This window comes from Euleptes europaea, chromosome 14, assembly GCF_029931775.1.
Source record: "Euleptes europaea isolate rEulEur1 chromosome 14, rEulEur1.hap1, whole genome shotgun sequence".
Classification (NCBI taxonomy): Eukaryota; Metazoa; Chordata; class Lepidosauria; order Squamata; family Sphaerodactylidae; genus Euleptes; species Euleptes europaea.
In genome coordinates this window covers 36806673-36830140 of record NC_079325.1, presented here as the reverse complement: position 1 = coordinate 36830140, position 23468 = coordinate 36806673, and the positions used below count along the sequence as shown (strand labels likewise).

The window sequence follows — 23468 nt, the reverse complement described above, 5'->3', positions numbered from 1 at the left end:
TGTCCTCCAGGTTTGTTTGGGGAGGCATTTGGGGACTGCATGGGGCAGGGCCGGAGCTGACGGGAGGAATCCAGAAAACGGTCTCTGTTGGCCCTTTGTGGCAACAACCTGCTTCTTGAAAGCAGGCCAAAGAAGGAGGGGTGGCGACAGCAGCTAACAGCTGGACTTCCTAAGGAGACGCGGGAGTTAATCCACTCCAGGATTTCCTCCGGCCTTAACTTGTGCACATTTCCAACTCCTGTTTCCTTTTTCCAAGTCCAAAAAAGCTTATCTCTGGGAGGGGGGGAGGGCAGGAACTGTGGGCTTGTGTTTATCTTGCCCGCTGAGAATTTTGGCTCTGAAGTCCTGCACAGCCTTCCCGGCTCTTATTTCTGAACTAGCACATGTCTGCGCTGGGGAGTTCCAAGTTCTCTCATTTTTCTTCCCTGTTCCCTCTTTTTTTTAAAAAAATTGGGTGTTTTTCTTCCTGCGAACTGTGACAGTAGAAGAATCTGGGGAAGGGGCGCGTGTCAGCGAAAGGGGGGGATGTCGATCAACAGCAAGAAAAGTTGTGGCAGACCCTCGTACTACTACCGACTCCTCCGGAGGTCCCGACTTCAGAGACAGCGCAGCCGATCCCGGAGTCGCAACCGGCCAGTGAGCAGGGGTAATTCTCTCGCCACATGTTTGTTGAGTGGAAACTGTACAAAAAAAATGTTATCTTGTAAAAGCTGCTGCCTTGCCTCATAGACCAAGGTCTAGTGTCCCGTGAGTTTAAAAAACAGGGGGAGGTGCCAAAGGCGAGATTGTTATCATGCTCAATGCTCTGAGTGCAGGAGCTTTGGCACAAAGCTGTGCGCCAGAGGGAGAGCCCGGGTAGTTACGTGTGTGCCAGAAGGTGTCTCTAATGGGGATCCTGGCGCACCCTGTCCCGAGATCTGGCAGCAGGTAAAAGGGCGCTGATTGTTCTCCCCGATCCCTGGACACCGAAAGCCACTGAGCATAAATAATGTGGTTATGTTCCAAGAGGAAAGCAGGCTTGGACTTTGGCAGCTCTCTGCGGGATGGGAATTCGGAGGCTATGGGGTGACTGCCAAAAATATGCCTCGGTATTCCTCGGTGGCTCTGACTCAGTGCTTGCTCCAGAGAGCATTACAGATCAGTTTGAGACGTTGCGGGGAAATGTAGGAACAGATGCAAATTCTCTCGTGCATGTAGTGCTTGGGGGTCTAATATCCTATCTCGTTGTTCTGTGCGGCTTTCTTAGCTACCGTCTTCTACAGTATAAAAAAGCCAGTTCAAACAGCCTGCCTTGCAAGGACTTTGATACTGAATTAGTGAGAAGCGCGGTCAACATGTTTTGAAGAGTATGAGCTTTCGTGAGCCACGGCTCACTTCTTCAGATACAGCTAGAATGTGAATCCATCTGTCTTTCGTGAGCTGTGGCTCACGAAAGCTCATACCCTACCAGAAAATATTTTTGTTAGTCTTTAAGGTGCTACTGGACTCTTGCCCTTTTCTACTACTGCAGACAGACTAACACGGCTACCCACTGTGAATTATGTTTTGAAGAGTAATGTGTCCTTACCAGTTGCATGCTTTGCTTAGGCAAAATGGCTCTCTGTGAACTTGGTGTGGCTTGGTTATTGACAATGGGTTCCTGGTCAGGAATTAGAGGCTGATCTTTGTTCAGTGGCTGCCGGGAATGTACCTTGAGACCCTCTCCCTGTGAGGAAGAGTCTGAAGCTGGTTTCCCCGTTTGGGGAATTGAATTGGATTTGGGGTGGCTCAAAAGGATGGGATGAGACATCAGTTGGTAGAGCAGAGTTGGATTTGGAAGGAGAGCACTGGCCTAGTGTTGTACTAGGGCTCGCACGCCTTGTCTGTGTACTTGTTCCCACCCCCCACAGTACCCACTTAACCTATATGTTTGTAAACAAACTGATCCTTGACAGGGAAGTGCAAAACCTTAGAGGCCAGGCTTCAGAAGTTATGTGAACCATCTATTTTGCATCCCACCTACTTTGCGAACAGGGCGCAAGAAGCAGAGGAGGGGGGGTCACGTTTGAAAGCCAGGATGGTAATTGGACCACACGTGCCAGATTTGAGTCTGATGCTTGAATGTTTAAAGAAAATTATCCCATCGCAAGCCCATGTGGAACACCCAACAGACTAATTCAGGGCTTTGTAACCTGAGACTCTAGAGCCCCCCCAAAAGAAAATGAAATAATTAAGTTCAGATATACTGGACGGGTAGATGGGATGCAGGAATAACCAGTATGAGAAGAGAGTGGCTGCCGAAGATTTTGATGGGACCGAAGGGCATCTTAGAGACGCTTTACAGAAAGGGACATGACAGAGGTGAACAGCTGCCCATCAGCCAAGTGTGAACCATGTGCAGATTTATGCCCATTCCATTGAAACAATTGTGCAGGGTGCTTCTGAGAACACTTATTCCTTACTGTGAGCTCTTATGTGTGCCACTTCCTAATAAAGAACTTGCAACCATCTGTGTTCAGTCTGCAGAAACATGGATTTTATTAATTTAAAGGTCAATTATTGGGAATGTTAAATGGGCCCATGTAAATGGGCTTTCTTATACTGGCTGTGTTGATTCCTTGCTTTGAATGTTGATGTAGTTTGCCTCTTTAATTATCAAAGGTTGCTAACCCTGAGCTGCTTAAAACAGACATATGGGCCAGCAATATAATATGCAGTTATGGTGATACTGGAGTTGTTGTGTAGTGTTTTCAAAGGGCTTCACACACATTATCTTGTAATACAGCAACCTTGTAGGGTTAGGTCAGTGTTAATGTCCCCATATTACAGACCTGGGGCTGTGAGATCGGTAACTTGCCTAAGGCCACCTGCTGAGTGGCGGAGGCCAAGTCGAGGACTTCCTGGTTCAGAGCATGATTCTATGCCATCTTTTTGGCAGTGAGAGCTAATATTCTTTTTAGAGAGATGCATTTTTTTTCAGTTCAAAAGGTATGTTTGTTTTCATTTCCTTTTATTTCAGCGTGGGAAACATTTCAGACTATAACTCCACTTTGGATGAAATTTTCAGGAATTGTTTTCCTCGCTCAAGGGGTCCCCCCTTGGCAAAATTCAGAAAGAGAGGGAAAAGGAATGCAGTTGTGTAACTACAGAAGTAACAGTGCAGAAAATCAAATGGCATTCTTCATTGATTTGTTCTTACTCCTGGTCATCTTCGTTTCCTTAATGAGTATACCAAGCAGGGCTTTTTTCGGTTTGTTTTTCATTACGTTGGGAACAAACGCACAATCCCGGCTGATTTCCAGCTATGGATAACGTCAGGTTGGTCAGCTATGATTTTCAGCTATGGATAACGTCAGAGCACATCTTACTCCTCTTCTCCCCCTAGGGTTGCCAACTGCCAGGTAGTAGCAGGAGATCTCCTGCTAATTCAACTGGTCTCCAGCCGATAGAGATCAGATCACCTGGAGAAAAATGGCCACTTTGGCAATTGAACTCTATGGCACTGAAGTCCCTCCCCTCCCCAAACCCTGCCCTCCTTAGGCTCCATCCCAAAAATCTCCCGCCGGTGACAAAGAGGGACCTGGCAACCCTACCTCCCCCCCTTTTTTTTTTGCTTTCGGACCTCGCGGATCTTTTGGGCACGGCAGAAGGCAGAGTTCTGTCCTTGGCGACTGCCGCAGCGGGCTTAACCGATGTGTTCTCTCTTTTTTTTTTTTAATGCGCTTGCTCGTAGGATTCATTCATTCGACTCCAGGCAGCTACTGACCCAGATGCAGTTTTAAAAATAAGACGCTCCCTGCCACTTTCTCTTCCAGGACAGGCAGTGCTCGTTTTTTGCCTCCAGTATACAAATTAAAGCAAGGGAAAGGAGAAATTCAGCTCTTCCCTGTTTTCTATGCAGATCTGCTAATTCAGACCTGGGGGAGTGGGGAGCCAAGACACTCCGCAGCAGAGGTGGGGAAACATTTGGTTAGAAGCCTGTTATTGCCAGCCTCAAAATTTTCAAAAGAAGCATCAGTTTTCTAGGCCCCAGCTTTTCACAGGACTGGGGCAATTGTTTTAATAGCTGAAAGGTGGCACTTGGATTTTGTCAGCTCTGGTATATAAGGCTTTATTTGATGATAATTCTGGGTTCTTTTCTGCTTTCAGCCGGCCCCACCCACCCCCGAAATCAGTTTTGCTTAAACCAATGTTTTCCAGGCTCAGACAGCAGAAACACAGCGTTGTTTCTGAACCGAAACTGGAGGTTTGCTAGCTTCTGCACCTAACATGGGCAAGAACTGCCTGCCCTCAATGGAGCCCAACTTTGTTTCTGCATGAAATCACTGTTCTGAGTGTGGGAAACCAGAGCAGGGACTCAGGCAGAGATGCGACAGACAGCCTCCTGTGAGCACAGAGGAATGTGGTGTGCTTTTATTTACATCATGATTGGTCCAATCATACCCATTGTAGAGACTGAGGTGGGGAAGGTTACTTGTTTCCAGTGGAGGCACATTGAAAGAAGGCAAGGCCACAGGAGGGCAGCACGGCATGCCGAGACTCATCAGGCACCCTCCCCTGATGATGTCGGAGCTTGCAGGAGCTTTAATTTATTTCACTGTGGCTTAATACCTTCTCAGTAGATTATGACTGTTGAAATGAAAGGGGCAGCCCTTGCAAGTCAGTTGTTCTGTTGTCAAGTTCTGGTACTCCGTGAGAAATCACCTAGGCTTCAGCATGGGTGTGCTTGAGAAGTTGCTTTCTGGTGAATCGAACTGGCTCCATCCGGCCAAGGACTGTATATTCTATACTCTGCAAGATCTTGGGCAGATGGGAAACCCTTTCTTCCAAATTCGGCGCTCTGCCACTGAGCTTTAGCCTTTTCCTATGTGTGTGCCGATGCGCATGCTTCATCGAGCAGAAGTCGTGTCACCATGTGACTAAGCATAAGAACATAAGAAAAGCCCTGCTGGATCAGACCAAGGCCCATCAAGTCCAGCAGTCTGTTCACACAGTGGCCAACCAGGTGCCTCTAGGAAGCCCCCAAACAAGACGACTGCAGCAGCACCATCCTGCCTGTGTTCCACAGCACCTAAGACAATAGTCATGCTCCTCTGATCCTGGGGGTTGTGATGTAACCCAGAAGCTCACTTCGAAAATGGAATGACTCTCCTAGCAGTAGGGTTGCCAGGTCCCTCTTCACTACCAGCGGGAGTTTTTTTTGGTGGAGCCTGAGGATGGCGGGGTTTGGGGAGGAGAGGGACTTCAATGCCATAGAGTCCAATGGCCAAAGCTGCCATTTTCTCCAGGTGAACTGATCTCAGTTCAACTGGAGATCAGTTGTAATAGCAGGAGATCTCCAGCTATTACCGGGAGGTTGGCAACCCTACTTAGCAGCCTTGCCGGAAAGCCCTGGACAGGCTTTGGTTCCACTTTTGCCCTTCTCCTCTGAGTCATGTCATCCAAAAGCTTGACAACACAAGGAAATGCGTTCAGAATTCCCCCTGCTTTTCCCCTCCAAGTGACTCACTTCTAGTGTTAAAACAGAAACCCAAATAGAAGGCTAAAGGCTAGGAACCATCAAGGGAGCATGGTTTGGAGTAGTCTGGAATTGTGCAGGTATAAATGTCATGTTGGTCAAGGCTTTCTGCATGTCGCTTTCTAAATTCCTTTGTGATAAATTTGGGGTTGAGTGCAGGAGTTTGGGGACTCACAAGAAAGGCACCTTAGGTGTGCTCCTCTTGCAAGAGGTGGGGCATGGAAATCAACTGGTGTCTGAGTTTACTGACCTCTAAGGCCACTTGTGTAGTAGGTAACAAAGAGCGTTGCCAACCTCTAGTTTTAGCCTGGAGGTCTCCTGGAACTACAGCCAGTCTCTAGATTTCAGAGACCAGTTCTCCCAGAGAACTGCCTCTTCAGAGGTTGGACACTATGGCATTATAGCCTGCTGAGGATCCCACCATCCCCAGGCTCCACACCCCAAATCTCCAGGAATTTCCCAACTTGGAGTTGGCAGCCCTAGTAACTAAGTAAAAACACCCAGATTAAAATGTGGGGAGCTTAAAATCAATATATTACAACCCTCACCAGGGCCAGATTTAGGTTTGATGAGGCCCTAAGCTATTGAAGGTAATGGGGCCCTTTATATGTCCAGCTGTCCTTTGTCAACAACAAATTGTCCCTGTTTTTTGTGTTGAATATATGTTATATGGTAATTTATGGACCTCATAGGTATCGAAAGCCATTTGCGCATAACAAAATATGTATTTTATCAAAGTAATTGTTAAACTGAAATACAATTAAGAAGTATATTAATAGTGGAATAATTATTAAGCTCTAACTTAAAATGATTTTTTATGAATGAGCAAACCAGTGATATTTTAGGGAGCAGGCTAGCAGGCGGGGCCCATTACTTACATCATAGGCGCCTACACAACACAAAACACCGTTGCTGTTTGTAGGTTTTATTTTATTTGTTTTTTATCTTATATTTTGGAAATGTACATCCAGTTTTTTTTCCTTTAAATTTTTTTGGGGCCCCCAAGAGAGTGGGGCCCTAAGCTATAGCTTGTTTAGCTTATACATAAATCCGGCACGTAGCTCTGTGAGGCCTTTACACGGCACCTTCCCCCATCAGCCCCTTTTCTCAGCCATATTCCCAACACCTTTCTTTTTCCGCATTCACTCTTTTCTCTCGGCTTCCTGTTAGATACTGACTGTGCTCCCTTCTTTCAGCCCCCCTCCCGCTTACTGAAGTGCTGTCTTTTAAAACAGTCCAGATAAAGATCACGCATCTTGTTCCATCCGCAAATTGCAAATTCCAAGCAAATTCCAGTTTACCTCTGAGCTACCCGGAGAAGCAAGAGGACATTTAACCCTTTAACTTTCACTCTGTTTCCATTGTTTGAAATTGGCTCTCTAGCTCTGCAGTTGGCATTTTAAAGGAGAAAATGTGTGTTACGTTCTCCTTTAAAATGTTAATAGCATTGTGGTGGGGAGGTGGTTTTGAACAGTGAAACCAATGGGAAGTTAAAGGGCTAAAAGTCCTCTTTCTTTCCCACACAGCAACAAGGCAAACTGAGGCTGCATGAGCCTACAATACACATTATGTGGATAGAACAAGATAAGTAATCTTCACCTTCCCTGCGTTTCTTGGGACTTTTTACTCAGTTTCCTTCTGCCAAACCCACACACTTCCTCTTCTGTCCTTGAAGTCTACATGAGGTTTTATCCCAAGCTAAGACGATAGCTACCCTAACCTGGATGGCCCAGGCTAGCCTGATCTCATCTCAGAAGCTAAGCAGAGTCAGCCCTGGTTAGTATTTGGATGGGAGACCACCAAGGAAGTCCACGGTTGCTGTGCAGAGGAAGGCACTGGCAAACCACCTCTGTTAGTCTCTTGCCATGAAAACCCCAAAAAGGGTTACCATAAGTTGGCTGCGACTTGAAGGCACTTTACACACACACACAAGACGATAGCTATCTTCCCTCATGGAAGCTGGTTAGCTAATATACCATTGCTTCTCATTCACTGAGCAGTTGTGATATCACAAAATGTTTATAGATCAGATTATATTAGATTAGATTTATTAGATTTCTATGCCACCTTCCCTGACCAGGTCGGACTCGGAGCGGCTCACAACAAGTTTACAAAAAATTAAAATCAATCACAGTATACTCTTTAAAACAATAGCATGCTAAGAAAATCCAGGCACCCTTAGATCATATGGAAGAAAAAAAGGAGGGGAATAAAACCCAACCTAAAAACAAAAGCTGGGTACCCAAGGTTGGGTGAAAAGAAAATATATATAAATCTATGTATAAATACTGAAAGTATAATTTATTAGAAGCGCTATGTAAAATTTAAAATGATTTAAAAGCATTAAAATAGCACAATGGCATATTTTGAGGTTGATAACTGTAACCACATACCAAACGCGTTTCGGCCTATGGGGCTTTCATCAGTGGTTAATTAAAACCCTTTCTTAAGCCTGCACACATTTAAGATTACCGAATTGGATGGTTTGTGTCCCATATCTCATAAGGGCGAGCACTTTTGCGGCATAAAGTTTTAGAGCAGCAGGAACAAATCGGGCTCCCTCTCTCCTAAAAAAATTGAAAATAGCTGTTGTACTTCTCTCTGCAGAGCAAGCCAGTGATTTAATATGACCAGAGGAACTACCATTGTAGGCGAATGTTACCCCCAAATATTAAATTTTTTTGACTTGCTCGATGTCATTTCCAATGATTTGCCAGTTCGTTTTCAAAAACCTGTTGTGAAAGCGCATTATTTTAGTTTTTGAAAAATTAATGGACAATAGTTCTTCCTGGCATTGGTTTGTAAAGGATTTTAGCGCCCTATTTAAGCCCACTTTCGTTAGTGATAGCAGGACAGCATAATCTGCATACATAAGAATGGGCAGTTTTTTCTTTGACGTCAGCTTGGGGGCATGTACATCCATATTGCAGAAAGTACTTATTAAACAATTCACATCAAAATTAAAAAGGAAAGGGGCAAGGAGACAACCTTGTCTAACGCCTTTTTGTGAATGAATAGGTTTAGATAGTTTGCCATCAGAAGAATATTTTATCTGAATATAATTTCTCCTTCCAGAGATGTCTTTAAGGGGAAAAAAGTGAAATTCCCCCTTGCCCCATTTTTAAAATAGTTGGCTTGGATTGTTCTTCCGCTTCCTTTTGCAGCCATTTCCCGCTCAGGCCCATTCTTACTTTGGTGTTTTGGTCTGGGCCTCTTAATAGAGCCATTGACAAATGTGTGCCTCAGAGCGCCGGGAGATAAGCCTGTTTGTCTGGAAATGTTGATCCCGGCCCGACCCTGTTAATTTTGGCTGTTGGGGTTCCCGAAAGAGCTTTTTAGTTTGTGTGGGAAAGGGCATGCCCGAGCTGACTTCTCCAACAGATGGTTTTTTCTGTTCTTGCGTAGAGAAATGCTGGGAGATCTTGTTTAAGGGTCAGCACACTGGACGTCTTGGAAAGCCAACAGTAAACAGGCAGGCTAGATAAATTCTGGGATTGGGAGTAGCCCCTTCTGTCCTTCCAGACAGCAAAATCCACAAAGGGCACTTTTTATCAGCTTTGGACACTGGTGCATCATTTCTATTTCCGCTTAAATCTGGCTGTTGCCTGCCAGCACCCCTTCATTGGCTTTGGTAGCCTGGATTGTTCACAATTTGTGGGTGTAAGAGAGGGTGTAAGGGACTCTGGCACCCTGACCCAGGGGCTGCCACCTCATGCCAGCAGGAGGAGCCACCAAGACAGCTGGCCAGAGGGCAGGGTTGCCAACCTCCAGGTACTAGCTGGAGATCTCCCGCTATTACAACTGATCTCCAACCGATAGATCTCCAACCTGAAGAAAATGGCCGCTTTGGCAATTGGACTCTATGGCACTGAAGTCCCTCCCCTCCCCAAACTCCGCCCTCCTCAGGCTCCGCCCCCAAAACCTCCCGCCCGTGGCAAAGAAGAACCTGGCAACCCTACCAGAGGGTGCTACTGCGATTTGTCAGGTGGCACAAGGGGAGGGGACCATGTGAAAGGTGGAAAATCTCGACTGGTTCTTCAGTCTGAGCAACTTGCTTCATGAGCAGCAAGGTATTGGGCCGGGACCTTCATAAGGCAAGGGGGAGCCCTGTTGACCACGCTGTGTCATCTGCAGTACTCCATTCTGGCTTCTGGGCCAAGATACCCCAGGACTGCCCATTTGCCTACTCAGAACTCTCTGTGCCAGATTTTTTTCCGGGTTCCAGCCCTGATGAGGATATCTAAGCATGAGAATGAGAAAAACAAAAGTCACACCAAGCCACCTTCAGCCTGTCTGCTTTCCTACACAAAACTGTACGTCTATGTGCCAATAAAGGTTGATTGATTGATTGTTAGTCGGGGGTCCCCAACATGGTGCAAATTGACCCCTTTCCTGTTGCCCTCCAAGTGTTTTTAGAAAGTGGGAAGAGCTTTGCCCAACAAGGCTTCTGATTGGCCGTTGGAAAATTGACTGACTGTGCATATTTTTAAAAATGTTGCAGGAGCTGCCACCGCAGTACAAGGATCTTCGCTGTATGATGGTAAGGGGCTGTGGGAGGGGGTGGGCGTGGCTCAGTGGTAGAGCATCTGCTTGGCACGCAGAAGGTCCCAGGTTCAATCCCCGACAACTCCAGTTAAAGGGACTAGCCAAGTAGGTGACGTGAAAGACCTCTGCCTGAGACCCTGGAGAGCCGCTGCCGGTCTGAGTTGACAATACTGACTTTGATGGACCCAGGGTCTGATTCAGTGTAAGGCAGCTTCACGTGTTCATGTGTTTAAAGCTGCAGCAGCCATTTTGTAGCTGACTCTGCCTTCTGCAGCAGCCGTTGTGTGGCAGACGTTTTGTGGCTGCGCCCATCACCCTGTGTCAGAACCCCAGAGGTGCCTGCAGGCTCAAAAAGGTTGGGGACCCCTGCTGTTGGTGTTTGCTTTGCTTCCAAGCTGCCAATCCTGATGGTGATCTGTAACACTAACAACAACTCAATTTCTGCGAGGGAAGCGAAGGGTCTGTTTGGCTAGGAGGAAATAACTTTTCCAGTGACCCAGGGGTGGGAGGTGCTGTGCAGAGTCTGCAAGGGATTAATTTTGTACATAAGAACATAAGAAAGGCCCTGCTGGATCAGACCAAGGCCCATCAAGTCCAGCAGTCTGTTCACACAGTGGCCAACCAGGTGCCTCCAGGAAGCCCACAAACAAGATGACTGCAAAAGCATTATCCTGCCTGTGTTCCACCGCACCCAAAATAATAGGCATGCTCCTCTGGTACTAGAGAGAATAGGTATTGCAGCATGACTAGTATCCATTCTAACTAATAGCCATGAATATCTTTCTCCTCCATGAATATGTCCACTCCCCTCTTAAAGCCCTCCAAGCTGGCAGCCATCACCACATCCTGGTGTGACTTTTAGCTCAGCAGCTGCATACTTTTAGTATATTGACTTTTAGCTCAGCAGCCGCATATTTGACCCTCAGTATTTGGTAGTCTGTTGTTTAATGGGAAGACAGCTTAGGGTAGGGATTTCCCATGAGAAGTGGGGGGAAGGAGCAGGGAGTGTATTAGAAATTACTTCAGGGGGAGAAAAGAGCTGCTCGTGTTCTTGTTACGACCACTTCCCCTCTCTGGCAATTCCCGTACTTTTTTGACACATGGAATGAAAACCTCAAGAAGAAGAAGAAGAAGAACTGGTTTTTATATGTTGACTTTCTCTGCCACTTCAGGAAGAATCAAACCAGCTTACAATCACCTTTCCTTTCCCACAACAGACACCCTGTTAGGTAGGTGGGGCTGAGAGAGTGTGACTGGCCCAAGGTCATCCAGCTGGCTTCATGGGTAGGAGTGGGGAAACAAATCCAGTTCATCAGATTAGCCGCCACTACTCATGTGGAGGAGTGGGGGAATCAAACCCGGTTCTCCAGATCAGACTCCACCACTCCAAACCACCGCTCTTAACCCCTACACCACGCTGGATCTCACTTGGCTCATCTCCTCTGACACAGCCTAAGTGCGGCTGACCATTGTTTCTTCCTTCCCTCTGGCCTGCTTCATTGCCACTGGCATAAAATTAAAAAGGAACCCCTGCAGAGAGGGTGACGGGAGGGTCGATGGAAGGGGAGAGGAGCCTTAAGGCTGTGGTGGTCTGGGGAGTAATCTCATGGCCTCCAGATGTTCTTGTCACCTGGGGCCACCAGCCAGCTTGACTAGCATCTGTCAGTATTGCCATTTAATGGAAAACAGGGCCACGGTGTTGTTGGCTGTGGACTTGGGAAGGAAACGTCGTTTTCCTTGGCTTCAGCATTTCTGGGTGGAGAACTCTGAAAACATTCAAAGGCCCAAATAACGTACGCCCACAGCCACTTCTCCTCCAATTGGACATCATTCAAGCGTTGGATGGATAGCAAAAAACCCATTTTTAATTTTCTGAAATGATGACAAAAGAAGACCCTCTCATGGCAATGGAACTTGCAAGGTGCCCCCCCACCAATCCTAACCACCCTACTGGAGGGAATAAGCAATAGGTGCTGGTTGAAAGTGAACGATGATTATTGCAGTAACGATAGGGAAGAGGCTGTGGCTCCGTGGTAGCACGCCTGCATTCCATGCAGAAAGCCCTGGGCTCAGTCCTTGCCAGCGTCTGCAGTTAAAGGACTTTGAGAGCAGCAGGTGCTGGGGACAGATCTTTCTCTGCCAGAGACCCCAGAGAGCTGCTGCCAGCCAGAGCAGATGCTACTGAGCTAGGCTGACCAGTGGACCGAGTCAGCATAAGGCACCTTCATATGTTCCCGTTTATTCCCTGTGAACCACATGGATGGGGGCTAGCGACCTGGTCCTTACCAGGAAGCCCATTGTTTCCTTCACCCACCCATGAAGCTCCTCCATCCTGAGACTGCTTCAGTGACAAAGCACCAAGATAGATAGAAGTAGCTCCCAAATCGTGGCAGTAATGTATCAGTTGAGACTTCTGGCTCACATTTTAGCAGCGTCGTGAAGTGCTGAATAATGGTGGTGACTGCTGCTACCAGTGGGGTTAAAGAGTGCTGTTTTGCTGTTCTTGGGAGCTAATCAGTGGGCCCCAAGCATTTGGAGGGCGGGGAAGGGGGTTGTTACACTTTACTGGGACCTGGGGACCGCAGCTAGGGTTACCAACCTCCAGGTGGTGGCTGGAGATCTCCTGCTACAACAACTGATCTCCAGCTGATAGAGATCAGCTCACCTGGAGAAAATGGCCACTTTGGCAATTGGACTCTATGGCATCGAAGTCCCTCCCCCTCTCCAATCCCTGCCCTCCTCAGGCTATGCCCAAAAAACCTCCCGCCGATGGCGAGGAGGGACCTGGCAGCCCTACCCATTACCATGATTGGGTCTGTGTATGTCATTTCTGAATTATTTTCTGCCATTACTCTTCAGATTGTATGCATGAGATAGGCTAGATGGGGGGAGACGGGGCCCAGATAAAAAGTTAGCGTGGGCCCTAGAGAGAACAGTGTTCTGGGGCCCAGCTCTTAGGTCCCCCTGATCAAGAATTGTCGGCACTTCTGGAGCAATCTGTTCACATAAATATCAGATGTGTGTTTATTTTTAGGGTCATCGCTTAATAAGACAACCATAAACTGTTTGTATGTTGAGAGAGAGAGAGAGAGAAGGAAATTGTCTGTTTAAAGCAGGACAAAACCAGCAATTTGGGACAAATTGGTTTGCATTCTCTCGACACGCCAGTTGTTTCTGTTGGACAAAGGGACATGTTCAGTGCTGGAGCCCGGAGGGGAGGTAGAGTTTGCCATTCATGTACGGAAGCTGCCCTCTGTCATGGCATCTGCCTCCACAGGTCACAGGTCAGGCCCTGCCGTGTTCTCCCTGATGCAAAGTCGTTGGCAGCTGGACTGCCCATATATACACTGCCTCATCTGGATGCTCTCTCGGCCTCTGGATTGCCATGGCAACCCATGGCATTCATTCCTTATGATTAAACAGTATCCATGGTAACCATCTGAACATTTTTTTGAAGTTAACCTCATTTCTTCTCTCCCCCCCCCCACCTGCATCTTTTTGCAAAAGGATAATATATTGGCCACCAACATATCATCCAAGGTAACAATTTGAAGGGACACTTGTAGATACTGGGGTTTCCCATTTGCTTCTCCCCCCCCCATTCCCTCTGAGTATCTCCCCCCCCTCCGAGTTTCCCACCAGAAGCCATTTTTTGGGAGAATGGGGTGGAATGAGCATACAAGTTGCTAAGCAACCGTCTTCCCCTAGGAAGGTTATGGGATGCTCCTCCTCTCTGCAAGTGTGTTCAACAGCAAGTTATGCAAACTTTGGGTTGTCTCATTCTGTGAATTGGCCACAGGTGGACTCCAGCCGTGGATCTTCTGGCAGCTGGACTGGAGCCACTGTGTCCCCACTGAACAGCCATCGATTCCCACCGCGCCCCCCCCCCCCAGCCCAAGTGGCATGACTGGTCCTTTCCTTGCTCCACCTCTTCTCTTTGTACTTCTGCACTGTCCTTATCTGTTCCCATCCAACTTCGGCGAGGTTTACACATGTGCCTGTCTACTGCTGGATTTCTTGACTATTGCTGATTTTGTGAAGCAGAGTCAGGGCCGGTGCTACCATTAGGCAAACCAGGCAGTCGCCTAGGGCGCAGACCACAGAGGGGCGTAGACCTGGCCCAAGAGGCACAGTTTTAAACAGATTCTTTCTTGAAAAAAATGCAACAGACAATTTATATTTTTTAATTTTAAGATAAGTACCTCAACAGTGCTATGGAATATAACTAATTATAATGTCTTATAAAAAGCTTTGTGCTTTTATTTTTCTACAAGACATCTGTTTTTGAAAATTGGTTAGTAATGGGGGGGGGGCACAAGTAGTTAGCCTTGCCTAGGGCGCAAAAATGACTGGCACCGGCCCTGAGCGGTGTGTGAATGTTCTGCCTGTGTTGTTTACTATCTGTGGTGGCCAAATCGGGCATACATGCCGCTGGCAAGTGCGAACCAGTTTCCAGGCTGGGCAACAAAAGCATCTCACGGGTGCCACTTTGCAAGATGTGTTCCCTCAGCTTTGCTGTGCTAGTCAAGCCCCGCCCTCTAGTCCTCCTAGCTGCGCTTGAGAGCAGGTGCTTTGCTGCCCCCATCCCACCCCGCTTCAATCGCTGCCCTCTCCATTGCACAAGTGCTCACCTAGCGGGTCCTGAGACCCTAGAGAAGCATTGCCGATCAGTAGGAGGCTATGTGTTGTCTTGCTCTCATAGCACCATGGCTCTCTTGCCATCTGGATTTTCCTGTGTGGGTGAGACGGTCCAGTTGCCAGGGGCTGATATAACACAGTGCAAAGTGAAATAGCGGATGCTATGTGGACCTAGGCTCTGACTTGGGTTGTGGAAGATCCATATGAGGAAAGGTCATATCTAAAAGGCAGAGCACCTGCTTTGCATGCAGAAGTCCTCAGTTCCACCTCTGGCATCTTTAGCTAAAAGAATTTCAAGTAGCATATTTTGGGAGAGACCTTTCCCTGCTGGAGAGCTGCTGCCCGTCAGAAGAGGCAAAACTGAGCCAGATGGACTGACTTGGTATAAGGTTGTCTGGCTGTCCTGATTCCAGTAGGGTTGCCAACCTCCAGGTAATAGCTGGAGATCTCCTGCTATTACAACTTATCTCCAGCCGATAGAGATCAGTTCACCTGGAGAAAATGGCCACTTTGGCAATTGGTCTCTATGACATTGAAGTCCCTCCCTTCCCCAAACCCTGCCCTCCTTAGGCTCTGCCTCAAAAACCTCCCACCAGTGGCGAAGAGGGACCTGGCAACCCCAGGTTCCAGCCCTCTTCAGTTGGATTTCTCAACGCAGCCCTTGGCTTGCAACTGGCTCTGACCTTCCGCTGTATGTGCCCTATATATCTCTCCCCTGCTGCCCCTTTCCTGCATGTGGATCATTCCATTCACTTTATTTGGAGTGAGAATAAAGGGGATGCAGTGGAGAAAACCTGGAGGCAGGGCAGGGGGGGGATTGCCCCCATGCTTCAGATCCTGTTCCAAGATTCTGGAGTGGATGCAATTATCCTGGAGCCTCTGGTGGGCTTGCAGCATGTGCCAGCATGGTGTAGTGGTTAAGAGCAGTGGTTTGGAGTGGTGGACTCTAATCTGGAGAACCAGGTTTGATTCCCCCACTCCTCCACATGAGCAGAGAATGCTAATCTGGAGAACCAGGTTGGTTTCCCCACTCTTACACATGAAGCCAGCTGGGTGACCCTGGGCTAGACATCTCTCTTAGAGCTCTCTCAGCCCCACCTACCTCACAGGGTGTCTGTTGTGGGGAGGGGGAGGGAAGGTGATTGTAAGCCGGTGTGATTCTTCCTTAAATGGTAGAGAAAGTCGGCATATAAAAACCAACTCTTCTTCTTCATCATCTGCTGTCACCTGTCCTGTGTTTTTCTACCTGATGCCTGCCTGTTACCTTTGATCAACCAGGTTTGCAAGTAAGTCTCCCCTGTGGGGAGGGATGGACAGTTGTTAGTATGGATTCAGTGTGGTGGTGGAAAGTGCCATCAAGTCACAGCTGACTTATGGCTACCCCATAGGGTTTTCACGGCAAGAGATGTTCAGAGGTGGTTTGCCATTGCCTGCCTCTGTGTAGCGACCCTGGACTTACTTGGTGGTCTCCCATCCAATTGCCAGGTCCAACCTTGCTTAGCTGCTGAGATCTGATGAGCTCCAGCTAGCCTGGGCCATCCAGGTCAGTGTGGATTCTGTATGGTTGATCTTCTGTGCTGTCCCTTTAAAAATTGTGGTCAAGAAGCACCCTCCCCCCAAAAAAGACTTCATATTTGCAATAAACAGATGTTCTCTTTTATGTGAATACACAAAAGCCGAGAGTTTCTTTTCTTACCAAAATAACTTATTTATTAATATCCCCCCGCAATAAAATATGTATGATATTTATCTTGATGCAGACTGGTGCCGGGCGAACAAATTTGCTGCTGGTTGGCAGCACATCACTGGATCTCTCTTTTCCCCTCTCCTCTCTAGAGTATAATAGGAAGATGGATTGAAAAATACATCAGAGCGAGATGAAATTCTTGCTTGTTTTTCCGAGGGGGAGCAGATGGGGAGAGGGTGCGCACCCCAGTTGATCGGGAGAGGGATGATGAAGTGATGAGGAAGCATGTCGGCTTCATCTCCTCTGCACCACGTGGCATTTGGGTGAACGGGAAGGCAGCCCTGGGGAGCTTTAAAATTGGACCCATCTATCACAGGCAACAGGTCGGGGCGGTTTTTTAAACCACTGTTTGCTGCCTTCCAGAATCAACTGGCTGGCATGGATGCCCACTCAGTAAACCCCATGTTTGTTGCTCAGGTGTCTTCTGCCTCTTCAGGCTGTCTCCTTGGGTGCACCTTTTCCCACCGGGGATAGCCCCACAGCATTGCAAGCGACCCCCAGATTGGCTGAAGGGCTCTCTGTGAAAAGGTGCAAAGAGACCGGCTTGAGCTAGATGGACCAGTGGTCTGATTTTGTAGTAGGACCCCTTCATATGTCCATGGGAGGGGATGGGTGTCCCTTGGGTCTGGTTGAAGGACCCGATAGTGCAGCAGCCTTGCTGAAACTAAGCCAGGCTGGTCTCTGCTTGAATGGGAGATTGCCTGGGATCCCCCCGCCCCGTTGCACATCTTGAGTTCCTTGATGGGAGAAAGGCAGGATTCTAATGTCATGAATAAAACATGACAAAAAACCTCTGTGTGCTTTGTTCATTAGTGTAACAGCAACTGAATGGGAATAGCACACGGCGCCACTGTTGTGTGTATCCCACGTCTTTGAGCAGTGAACTTCTTCCGTGAGGGGCCCTTACCTGGGCAGGAGGAGACAGTGCTGGGTCTTAGTAAATGTTGCTTTATTTCCAGATTCAGAGAAGTACTCCTGCAGGGCGGCAGATCCAGTACCCCACATCAGATGCCCAAAGAGAGAGAGAGAGAGAGAGAGAGAGAGAGATCCTGCACACCCATGTGCTTCAGCCAACTAACGACAGCATCTGTCTTCTCCCCCATCCCAGCGCTTCAGTGTCCTTTTCTCATGCAGATCCCCATGCGCCTGTTCACTTCAGCTGGGCAGGAAGGTCTCCTCTGCCAAACCCAGATGGCTGCTTGGCCATAGCTATTTCCGAACAGTTAAGGCCCATGGAGGAGATAGCTACATTCAGAAACATTACCCTGCTTTTGTCACAGGCTCTGCCCTCCCCAGACCATGTCACTTGAGACCAACCCAGTGAGACCATTCACTGGAAAGCATCTGCTTGGCATGCAGAAGGTCCCAGGTTCAATCCCTGGTGTCTCCAGTTAAAAAAAGAAGACAATACTGACTTTGATGGACCAAGGGTCTGGTTCAGTATAAGACAACCACATACGTTCACAGCACAGTAAAAAAAAAAAAAGAGAGAGAGAGAGAGAGAGAGAGAGATTGTTGTGTCTCTCCCTGGTGCCCAGCTTGCTTTAAGAGAGTTGGTGGGAGGGTAGGGTTGCCAACCTCCAGGTACTAGCTGGAGATCTCATGCTATTATGACTGATCTCCAGCCGATAGAGATCAGTTCACCTGGAGAAAATGGCCGCTTTAGCAATTGGACTCTATGGCATTGAAGTCCTTCCCCTCCCCAAACCCCGCCCTCCTCAGGCTCTGCCCCAAAAACTTCCTGCTGGTGGCGAAGAGAGACCTGGCAACCCTATGGGAGGGAGATTTGGGAAAGATGAAGCTGAGGTTTGTGAGTTTTCCCACTGGAACCAACAACAGCAAAAGCATCTATGATAATGGACACGCGCTCAAACAAAGAAACGTTTTACCCCACAAATACCAAGAAATTGCAAATCCCTGCTCCAGATATAAGCCCTTGTCTGAATGGCCTCCAAATCCTGGTGCTACCCCCTCCACACACATCCTCGAAGCAAAGGATATTTCCTTTGGCTCTTCTTTCTGCAAGGGTAGGTGGACCTCTGCTTTCTTTAATAAACATATCAAAAAATCTGGGCCAGGAAAGTTTTGAGTTCGGCAACTTGCATATAAGATGCAGATGTGCTTAACGTTTCCTGTTTTGCATAATTAACAACATCTGTTAGTTAGGAGGGCCTTGCTGACCCAACCGCTGATCACTGGAGTTCTTATTTAGTATCTCTCTGACTCTTTGCTGGATATTTGTCCAGGAACTTTCTAGCCTATTTTCACATGCATAGAAGCTAAGAATTTGGTTTTCTGAAAATTGAGGTTCATGGGATGCTATATCTTGTACCATGTGTAAAATTCTCCACTTGAATGGTACAATCAGATCAGGCTCGAAATATGCTAATAACCTCTTTCTCAATTCTCCACACACTTTATAGGTTAGGTAACTGTCATAACTCATTCTCTCAAGGTATGTTGATGTCCACCAGCTTACATGGCTTTTGTGTGTGTGAAGGATTAGATAAATTAATGGAGAATTAGTTATTCAGCGACAGATGAAAGGAACTTCCAGGTTCCGAGGCAGTATACCTGTCAATTCCAAATGCTGTATTCAGTGACTGTTAGATAAAAGGAACTTCCAGGTTCAGAGGCAGTATACCTGTCAATTCCAAATGCTGGGGACAAGCAACGCTGGTGTGTTCTTGCCTTCATTCTCTGCTTGAGGGTTTCCTGCCTGCAGTTGTTGGCAATTAGATGCTGGACTAGAGAGGCCTCTTGACCTGATCTAACAGGGTTCTTCTTATGTTTTGTCTGCCTACTGCAGACTGTTAAGACCTCCAAAGGATTAGGAACAAAACCTTCCAGAGTTCAGACAGCACAGTGGGAGCTTGCACGTTCAGAGGATGGAAAATGCATCAAAGACGCTTTTGAGACTGAGAGCCACCTCGGAACGTTAAGCATAGAAAGGTTTGGGGGAGCAGAACGGGTTGTTCCAGAACTTTTGCACCCTTTAATTGGAAGCCCATTCCTCGCTGCCAACCACTGCGGTAGTGACAGTTCTGCCGTGGCAGGTGAATAAATACCGCCCTGATGTGTCGGCATGATGTGTCGAATTTTTTGTTTGTCCTATCCCATTGCCAGGGAAAACAGCTGTTCTATTGACAGCGCTTCATTAGAGAGATGAATGGGGTCACTTGTGTTATCTTGGCTCCTAGACATCAGCATAATAGACCAAACATTAAGGCCTGACTTCAAGGAAAAAATCTCCCAGAGGGTTTTGCAGCAGAATGGTGGGGAGAAAATGCCTGGATGGGTGGGACCCAAAAGGAGGGGGTGGTGGACAGAGACAAGCTTTGCAGCAGTTTGGGATGACTTAATTTATTTTTGTCCCTGCTATACAACCCCATTGACTTCTTTTCAGCATGGTGTAATAGTTAAGAGCGGTGGTTTGGAGCAGTGGACTCTGATCTGGAGAACCGGGTTTGATTCCCCACTCCTCCACATGAGTGGCGGATGCTAATCTGGTGAACCCACTCATACACATGAAGCCAGCTGGGTGACCTTGGGCATGTTACAGCTCTTAGAACTCTCTCAGCCCCACCTACCTCACAGGGTGTCTGTTGTGGGGAGGGGAAGGTGATTGTAAGCCCTTTTGATTCTGCCTTAAGTGGTAGAGAAAGTCGCCATATAAAAACCAGCTCTTCTTCTTCCTCCTCTTCTTCCTCTTCCTCTTCTTCTTCCAAATGAAAACTGTGATTAGCCTTGTTGGCTAAATGGAACCTCCATGCACAGAAGCAGTGCATCTTTGAATATCAGACGCTGGTATTTTCCATCTCTGCTTTTTTACTGCACTCATATGCTTCTTGAACTTATCTGGCCAGCTGTTGTTAGAAAGGAGCTGGACTGGATGGACCAATGGTCTGATCTAGCAGGGCTTCTGTTGATGTTCTTTAAAGATAAAGGTAAATTGGCCACTTTTAAAGAATTGGTTTCATCTGGAGTTCCCACTAGGGTTGCCAGGTGGGTGGCAATTGCCCGCCAATCCACCCAGCTGCTCAAGAACGACAATCGCATGCACATGATGAGATTGCATCACTTCCGGGTTTACCCAGAACCACCGTTTACCCAGAATGCATTTACCCACGCATCGCCGTGGCCACTTTGGCACTCAAACCCCCCAAACGCCAGCATTTGGGGGGTTTGAGTGCCAAAGCAGCCACGGCGATGAGGCGCTTCCAGAGGTAAACCCGGAAGTGACGTGATTGCGTCACACGTGGCTTCGCATGTGTGCAATCGCCTCAGCCCCAAAAACCTCCTGCCAATGGAGAGGGGAGATCTGGCAACCCTAGTTCCCACACAAATTCAAAAATGGCAGAGTCTGAGATGAATTTTGGAGGCTCCTGCTTGGGCAAACCCCCAGCAGATTTTTTTTTCTGCGGAGGGGGGAGCCAAGCATTTCAACAAGGCTAGGAAAACTCCTCGGGGGGTCACCCACCCCTGGTTTGTGCCTTTGCAGTAGAACCCGTTCTGGGGTTTCTTTTTCCTTTTCTCTGCAAGAGTTACTAAGAACCGTCAGTGCCCTCTAGTGAAGCAGCTGCTTAATTTCCTTTGGCGTCCCTGGGCTCAGTTCTGCATCGCACATTCCGTAAAGGATGCTCATGATAAGGAAGCAAAGCATAAGTGAGAAGCGCAAAATGAAGCATGGATCCTGCACTAAAAATTGGCTGGCCAGAGGCAAAACAGGAGATTGCGGCATCCTGTAGTTTTGAAGAAGTGCATGTTGGACCTCATTCAGATGCAATGATGGATGCGTAAGAACCACGCAAATGACCCAGCTCACAAGGCATCTGAATCACATTGCTGGTACTTATGCATGCAGGCATGTGTGTCCTAGGGGCATGTGGCATAGGCATGGTTATCTTCTGTACACAGATGTTGACTGGTTCGGCCACAATATGCTGGCTGTGCTTTTCATGCATGCCCAACACCTGCCTCTTACACGGGCCTTAGAGAGAATTTCTGCAGGTTTGGTTTGTCACATGCAGGAGAGACTTCCCAAAATCTCCTCTGGGGCACAGTGCCAGGAGTTGTGCCTTTCTCCTTTGCATCTGGGCACAGATTGTGATGTGCCCTAGCAATAGGGTTGCCAGCTACCAGGTACTAGCTGGAGATCTCCTGCTATTACAACCGATCTCCAGCCGATAGAGATCAGTTCACCTGGAGAAAATTGCCGCTTTGGCAATTGAACTCTATGGCATTTAAGTCGCTCCCCTCCCCAAGCCCCGCGCTCCTCAGGCTTTGCCCCAAAAACCTCCCTTTGGTGGCAAAGAGGGACCTGGCAACCCTGCCTAGCGATGGTTGATGGAAATTGTATAGCACAGTGGGAAAGCAAATGAGCTACAAATTGGGAAGCCTCCAGTTCAAAGGTTACCTACCTCTGCCATGAACTCACTAGGTTGCTCCTAGGCAAGCAAAGTTTTCTCAGCCTCAACCCCAAATATGCAATTTGTGGGGTAATAGTCCAGGCCTACTTTTCTAGGATTACAAGAATGTGTAATGTGTAGGTGTAATGTGCAATGCATTGAACACTTGAAAGTACATTAACAAATGCTAAGTATTACTAGGATTCTCAGGCCCAGGAGATTTTTGGGGTAGGGCTGCATCCAACCCCAGAAGTGAAGTCATGTCCGATCAATGCTGTAAGAACCCCCAATCTGTATGGGGAAAGCCATAGAGATGGAGGGGGGTTTCCTAGAGAGTCACATAAATGCAACGACAAAGATTGAATGGACATAAGTGTGACACTGACATCAGAAACCACAACATTCAGAAACCAGTGGGGGGACATTTTAACCTTCCAGGACATTCAGTTGCTGATTTAAGAGTAGCAGTTCTCTTACAAGGGATTTCAAAGGGAGATTAGAAAGAGAGACTGCTGGATTACAACTAATGATGACGCTCAAGACTGTGCATTCTCCGGGACTTCATAGAGATGTGGGATTCCTGTCTCATTACCAATGCTGATTTCTCCACGCCTACTACCCCTCTGCATATCACACCTAATCCAATCAGGCCTGCTAATGTCATTTAATTGCTTTTGACATTTACACTGCCATTGTGCGTCTAATTCACTCATCTCTACTTAAGGATAGATAGAATCACACTCTAGCTGTATCTGGAGAAGTGAGCTGTGGCTCACAGAAGCTCAGACCCTGCCAGAAATTTTGTTAGTCTTTAAGGTGGTACTGGACTCCTACTCTTTTCTACATAAGTGCAAAAGTCACTTCTCAAGTTGAATGCCATTCCCTGCCCCCTTTTTCCCTGCTGCAATTATCAGTGACAGCTGGCAGGTAAGCACAGAAAATGGGCACATGTTCTCTGGGGCGGGCAGTTAACAAGCCTAAGTGTTATTGTTATTGTTGTTGTTGTTATATTTGGGCTGTTGTTGTTGTTGTTATATTTGCACACATCATTAGGTATTGCATAATCATTGCACTAGAGCAATCTGGATTTTCTTGTGTGGACAAAGCAGTCTGGTTGTGAGTGCTGTAGTGCACCAAATGCCCAGTATCCAACAATGTGTGGACAGGAAGAAGCTTTTCTCCCTCTCTAATAATACTAGAACGCGGGGTCATCTGCTGAAGCTGGAGGGTGAGAGATTCAAAACTGATAAAAGGAAATATTTCTTTACACAACGTATAGTTTAATTGTGGAACTCCCTGCCATGGGGCTGCCAACTTGGAAGGCTTTAAGAGGGGAGTGGACATGTTCATGGAAGAGAGGAGTATTCATGGCTACTAGTAAAAATGGACACTAGTCATGATGCATACCTGTTCTCTCCAGGATCAGAGGAGCATGCCGAACATATTAGTGAAGCAGGCTTCCTCGGGAGGTGGTAAGCTCTCCTTCCCTGGATGTTTTTAAGCAGAGGCTAGACGGCCATCTGTCAGCAATGCTGATTCTATGAACTTAGGCAGTTCATGAGAGGGAGGGCATCTTGGCCATCTTCTGGGCACTATATGTGTTGGGGGGAGGTAGTTGTGAATTTCCTGCATT

The 23468-nt window shown here is 47.5% G+C and overlaps 1 protein-coding gene across 5 annotated transcripts in view; it reads left to right on the top strand.

The window, feature by feature from the left end:
- The first annotated feature begins 524 nt into the window (after nucleotides 1-524).
- The window catches only part of DAB2IP (DAB2 interacting protein), a 242401-nt gene continuing 219457 nt past the window's right edge, over nucleotides 525-23468 (top strand). For all 5 annotated transcript variants that reach the window (XR_008933770.1, XM_056860259.1, XM_056860258.1 and 2 more), the window contains exon 1: nucleotides 525-646. Coding sequence is in view for 4 of the 5 variants with exons in the window: in XM_056860259.1 (XP_056716237.1) it covers nucleotides 526-646 (121 nt within the window). In the remaining variant the exon portion in view is untranslated. The remainder of the gene's footprint in view (nucleotides 647-23468) is intronic.